The sequence below is a fragment of the Sesamum indicum genome, linkage group LG4 (assembly GCF_026168435.1).
Source record: "Sesamum indicum cultivar Baizhima isolate 11 linkage group LG4, ASM2616843v1, whole genome shotgun sequence".
Classification (NCBI taxonomy): domain Eukaryota; kingdom Viridiplantae; phylum Streptophyta; class Magnoliopsida; order Lamiales; family Pedaliaceae; genus Sesamum; species Sesamum indicum.
The window spans coordinates 21040232-21046904 of NC_142660.1; the positions used below are offsets into that span (position 1 = coordinate 21040232).

General features: G+C 39.8%; 1 protein-coding gene across 1 annotated transcript; it reads left to right on the top strand.

Annotated features, from left to right (window-relative positions):
- Positions 1-115: 115 nt before the first annotated feature.
- Positions 116-1565, top strand: LOC105161240 (peroxidase 5). Its single transcript, XM_011078865.3, has 2 exons — positions 116-337; positions 597-1565. The coding sequence occupies exons 1-2, from the start codon at positions 116-118 to the stop codon at positions 1356-1358; spliced, it is 984 nt and encodes a 327-aa protein (XP_011077167.1). The 3' UTR covers positions 1359-1565.
- The last annotated feature ends 5108 nt before the right edge of the window (positions 1566-6673 follow it).

Here is a 6673-nt window from a genome sequence, read left to right on the forward strand (position 1 = left end):
CAGATTAAGAATATTAATTTATCTTCATCCCGCCTACAACTACAAATACTACCCCTCATGAATCCATCTGCAGCATCCATACCTTTCTCACTTCCTCTTTGCATACATCATAACAATGGCTTCCAACACCAGGAATATCCCAGTTATTCTTTCTTGCTTCATTTTGTTCGTATCACTCACTTCTGCAGCCAATCCACCACTTAAAGTTGGGTTCTATAAATACTCTTGCCCCCCTGCGGAAGCCATTGTGAGAAAGTATGTGAACAAATTCGTTTCTCTAAACCGTGGCCTTGGTGCTGGCCTTGTCAGGTTGCATTTCCATGATTGCTTCGTCAGGGTACGCATGTTATAACACCCTGAATCTACTGTTTGCTAATCAACTTCTTATTATGGAATTTCAGAATTGATTTCTCCATCTTCAACTTTGTGTTAGTTGAGATGTTAATGCTCCTTGTTGTAATTATTTCTCAGCACTGAATGCATGGGTTCCTGAAATCATATCTTTCGCTAAAACAGCTAATGCATGCTATATTTGTGTATGTTTCGTACCCAAATCTGAAAAAGTTTGAAGTTTCTCGTATTTTATGTGTTAATAGGGATGTGATGCTTCCGTACTGTTGGATGGACCAAATACAGAAAAGCAAAGCATACCAAACAAGGGAAGTCTACGAGGCTTTGAAGTCATAGATGCAGCAAAAGCAGAACTGGAGCTTCGATGCCCTGGAATAGTGTCCTGTGCCGACATCATCGCCTTTGCAGCTCGTGACAGCTCCTGCAAACTTGGGAATATAAACTACGATGTCCCATCTGGCCGTCGTGATGGGAATGTGTCCTTGATAAACGAGCCCCTCCTGAATTTGCCTGCCCCATTCTTCAATGCCACCACTCTGAGGGACAATTTTGCAAGAAAGGGACTCTCCCTTGACGAAATGGTGACTCTTTCAGGCGCTCATTCCATCGGCATTTCTCACTGCAGTTCCTTTGCTAGTCGGCTCTATCCAACACAAGATCCCACCCTGGACCCTAGTTATGCTGCTTTCTTGAAAACAATCTGCCCTCCACCAGTTGCCAATGCGACTGCAGCTCCGACAGTAGACCCCACAGTGAATCTTGATTCCATCACCCCTACTCGTCTGGACAGCAAGTACTACGTTGGATTGAAGGCGAATAGGGGGCTACTGACGTCGGATCAGGTTCTGCTGAGCAGCCCCATGACGGCGAAAAAGGTGGTGTACAATGCAAAGTATGGGAATGTGTGGGCTAAGAAGTTTGCGGCTGCAATGGTGCGTATGGGAAACATTGAGGTTCTCACCGGGAAACAGGGGGAGATCAGGAGAAACTGCCGTGTTGTCAACTGATTGACTCCGGGTTTTGGCGCAGTATCTGTATAACAAGATTGCTTCAGCAACGTCTTTTGTTTTAATTCTTTTTCTAACTATATTTTCTGTCTTCCATTGGTGTGGTTAATTTGATTCAATATATGTTTTTCATATCTTTGTTTCTCGATTCCAAGTGGAGATGTATCTGAAAAGTTCACGGGAAAAAAATTATTTTTGGTTGTATCAGTTGGCTTATTTTTAACTTTATGCTTCATGGAAATTTTCCCTAAAAAATTGACGTATTTCACTTATTTGCTTCCGAATAATTGTAGTTCGTGAGGCGAGAAAGTAATTTTCACAGAATTTCTTTTTGAGCTCATTTGACCTAATGATGGATCCCGAAGGTAGAGAATAGAGTCAATCATTTGCTTTATCTCCTAAAGAGAAAGGAAAAGCTCGTAATTTGACTTGCTCTTCGGTGATCCCTTGGGTTCTCATCCTAGACCATACTACATGAAATTCCTTGAGACGTTTCTGTGGATCTTCACCTGCAAGGCCACGAAAAGTGGAAAGTGAATAAGGCTAGATTTAAGTTCAAAATCAACATCTAAAGTTGGATCAATGCAAAGAGGTAGTTGAATTAAGTCAAGAGAAGTCATCTCATTAATTGTTCATTCCGAATTTCAAGCAGTGACTTCATCTTCAAAGTCCCTAGATGGTGCCACGTCTAACGCTAGATGTGCCTCGGTTTCAAAAGAGGTAGAGGCTTCTTTAATGCGTTGCTTGGTTTTTATTCGAAGTTTTCATGCGGTCTTCTCAATCTTGAGATCAAATTCTACTTCACCTGTACAAGAAGATCGTGGCATTGAAAACCAAGTAAAGAGAACAAGTAACAAAAATAAATTGATTTAAAAACACCAATCCCCTACAACGAAATCAAAATTTGATGGGCGTCAAATTCACCAAAATATTATTCATACTAAAACTTGTGAAAATAGTGAGTAGGGTCGAATCCACATATATTGATTTTAAATCAATTTGTTCAAATAATAATAAAAATAAAAGAGGGAAGGGGTTGTTAAGACAGGACCGTGCTTGATTCCATTATTGATCATCAATGCAAATATAACAATCATTCATACTTGATAAATTACTTATAATCATTGGTACGACCTAACAACCTCTCATTTTCTTACCTTTTTGTTAGTCTTGGAACATCTGTTAATTAATTCCCTAATCAGTAAACAATTAGGAACGTTCTCAAGATTTAATTACCAACAGCATTAAGAACTAAAAAAATCCAATTCTAACCAATAAATTTATACAATTATTTATTTAAGCTAGATTTTGCATATCCCACAACATAATCGACCATTACGACATGATGAATTATGTTGCGTTACCACTAGTTATTGAACTAGACAAACAATTACCGTTCAAAAAAAAAAATAATTACGAATTTGCAAGTTCAATTGGCTAGGAAAATATTCTTGACAATGAATAACGGTACCTGTCGTGTAGAAATTATATTATTTGTGATAAAAGCACAAACAACAACACAAATATCCATATGAATAAAAGTAGAAAGTACAAGTTAGATCTTACAATATATTGGAATCAAGCATTCATCGAATCTTTAACCAAAAATAAAAGAACCAGCCTAACATGCTCATGGAAGAACACATAAAGAGAAAAAAAGAAAATATTACTAAAGAAAAATGCAGAATGAATGTAGAAAGTCTTTACGTAGCAAAAAAAATTGTGACTTAGTTTGTTGGAGGAGAAGCGGAGTTATCGCTCGTAGGAGGAATCACGAGAGGGGCATCCGGCTCAAGTGGAGGGGTTGCATGGCTCGTTACAATGCAGTAGGGGAGCCAAAACTAGAATCATCAGATTGAGCAACAGGTTCGTCATGGAGGGTGTTCCTAAATGGAGTAGCTAATTCTACAAACTCATCGTCAGTGGGCAAACTAGGGATTAGAGGTATAGTCCTGGCACTTGGAGTCCTTGAAGAAACTAAGGAGGGTCGTGTTGAAGTCCTTCTTGAGACCACCCAAAGTTTTCAATTGGTTCCAAGCACTTGTAGAAACTGATGAAACCATGTTCAATCGCTTGGTTGAGAGCAGTAGATTTGAAGGCAGGGGACTTCTTAAAACCGTGAGCTCCATCTAAATGAATCTGATGGATGAGATTTACGCATTTAGGTGACCATAAAAAACATCCTTCCTAGCTCTCTAGGACCTTTGTTTCTCCTCCTAAAGTTGGGCCTCAGAGTTTCTGGATTTAGCAGAAGCAATAGAAAGCTCGAAAGATAAACGCACATTTTCACACTCTAAACGAAGGATCCGATCATCCTTGTCGACCTATTGCTTCCTCACTACATCCAATTCATCAGAAAGAGAGCGTTGTGAGGTCTCCGCATCGCGGTTCTTATCCTCTTGTTTTGGATAAACCTCCCCCCCCCCCCTTCTGTCATACCTCCAATATGAGCATTGCAAAGAGAGAGAATGCAGGATGTTCATACCCTAGGAAATTTACTCGGTGTTAAACAAGTTCATTCGTGCATAACGAATAAGGGGTTAACTAAGATGAGGACAGTAGTACCTACTAGAAGTTATGAGCACCCATCATCTCCAAGCGCACGTGATGCAGATTGGACAAGGCCAATTGGTCGCGTGATAGAGAGCAAGCCTTGCAACTCGAAAGAAACTTTGCCAGGATGCAATGAAAGATAGAACTCTGCTTTGATACTTGCCCGTCAGGAATCCTAACTCGCTCATTGGCAGGAAATATGACATTCAAACATATGCCTTGTGCAGCCTCAGTCTGCGCCCTCGCTAATTTGGGATAGTACTTCTCCAACGGATGTGTAGCACGTTCAACACGGTCGGAAGACATTTTAGTTGAGTCCCTAGCCTCGAGGAAGGTCCCTTCTGATGCTGATGGTGACCCCCCCCCCCACAAAAGGGCCATGGGGAGGATTGGCAGGGTTAACAGGCTTAGATGGAAATTTACCATGAATCGTCCCACTAGGTCAGGATCAGTTTTGGCGGTAGTAGGCGATTTGGAAGGACCTATGACCTCCGACTAAGGAAGTGAGGGTGAATCCACAACAGGATACACCATCCTATGGCGACATACCAACAATCGATCTTCAACTTCGACCATGTCATCACTTTTGTCTCTAAGCACCCTTTTCCCACGAGAATACATATCACCAATAGTTTGTCATGGTGACGTCTTGCCATGTCAACAATTGAAGCGGCTCGACGGTCTATACCTACAAAACAAAAGAGAATTAGAATCAGCTCCGATGGAAAAGGTTGTTAACCACAAGGAGAGAATAAATTACCTAAGGCCTTATTAGTCTGAATGAGAGCAGGAGACAACCCCGATAGTACAAGTGTCGTCTCAATTATCAGCTTGGATGCACTGAATTTATGCTGAGCAAGAATTTCAGTAATGAAGTTCTGAGTTCAAGTTGATGAACTTATACCATCTAAAGCAAGTTTTTCGAAATTCCACCCACAGGGAACATTCCAAGATTAGTTAGAAAGGCCCTAAGATAGAAGAATTTGTGTTTCCACGACCTAGTAGAGTTAAGGTCGCCAATGAAACCACAGTCCTGACAGGCACTGAGACAAAAAAAAAAAACCCAAGATTGCAAGAATGGACGGAGCGAGTAGTGGAAAAAATAAGGCACAAAAGTTGGAAAAGAAGTTTCTTACCCAAAATACCTCATGATCACAACAAAGCACAAAATACTCCTCAAAGTATTTGGAACCAACTGAGTGGAGCTTAACCCTAAATTTCTAATAATATTAGCTGTAAGGTCAGCAATAGAAAATCGGAGGTGAGCAGCTAGGGCGAGGAGATACAAAGTAAGGTAGTGGGGAGGTGGTTGATGCATAAATTGGCCTCAGGGAGGAATAATGATGTCGCACTCCAAGGGTATATGAAACTGCCTCCTAATTTTACGGACCAAGGAAGAAGCAACCCTCAAAGAAGCCATGGCCTCGAGGGTAATCTCCCTTTCATTTTCAAAACCAGACATAGAAGTAGAAATTTAAGGAGATGAAAAATACCTAAAAATTACAGCAAGAAGACGAACTCCACAACAATGAGAGGTTCGCACAAAACCTATGAAAGAAAAAGCACTAGGGAAGAAAGGAATATGTGGTCTCTCTAAAATCAAGAACGATAAAAAGAAATTTGAGAGAAGTCCACATATTTATAGATTTAGGGAGGAAGCAAAGGATGACCTTAGCAAAAGGTCTGATACGAGATGTTTGGAATTCTGACAAGGCGGCAAAAAGACGCCAAACTGCCAATTTTAAAAGTTCAAACTCAAAGGTGCTCCATATATCTAAACTTAATGGAGTAGATGATGTTGATAAAATAAGTAAGGCCCAACACGATACAATGGGCTCAAAGTGTTTCAGAAATGATTTGGGCCTATGGAAGCAAGGTTTGAAGGAAGCCTACCAAATACATAGGCCAGCAGAAAGTAAGAGATGAGGGACACGCAACATAATCACCTTAACAGACGAATGTTGTCCGTACAACTAGTCTTAGGTATAAAAACCCGACATTTAAGATGGTCAAGCTAACTATCAAGAGCTTACATTTACTATATACACTAATATACGATTTACTTACATAAACGACCTGACTTGAGCATCAGAGTACTCACGTCGGGTTAGGTACAACACGTGTCACTTTGTGTAGGTCCCAAGCTTGTTCTGCATACCCCGGACCATACGTCGAACGATAGACAACCTTTGGAGATCAGACCCCATCAGGTCCAGCATTAGATTTTTTAAATTCTGGATATGCAACCTTAGCCAGACACCTCCACACATTAAGGTAGCTCAAGTTAGGTGCAAAACCTTTTCATATTTCACAAGGAGTTTTATTTAATTTTTTTGATGTGGGACTCTATTAAAAATATACATGCAGATAAAACTGTTTCTCCCTATATTTTTAAGCAAACCAGAACCTAGTAGCATAGAATTCATAAAAAGTTCTATTTTTCCGTTCAGCTATGTCATTTTATTGAAGTGTATAGGGAGCACTTGTTTCATGGATGATACCATTTACTTCACAAAATTCTTTAATAAAACTAATACCATATTCACCACCCCTGTTCAACCTAAGTCGTTTAATTTTCTTGTCTAGTTGATTTTCTACTTAGATTTATATTTAAAAAATATTTCATTTGCTTCATCTTTTGTTCCTAGTAGATAAATTTTAGTGTATCTAGAATAATCAATCTTTACTCAGTGTGTTTTTAAAAATCAGCTAAATCTGAGTGGATCAAGTCAAGCAATTCTGTGCTTTTGGCAGTGACAGGT

What these genes read in the sequence shown, in the direction of transcription:
- LOC105161240 (XM_011078865.3), top strand. Translation starts at nt 116, where the DNA reads ATGGCTTCCAACACCAGGAATATCCCAGTTATTCTTTCTTGCTTCATT. An exon ending in TCCATGATTGCTTCGTCAGG is followed by an intron (nt 338 to 596) that starts GTACGCATGTTA and finishes ATGTGTTAATAG; the next exon opens with GGATGTGATGCTTCCGTACT.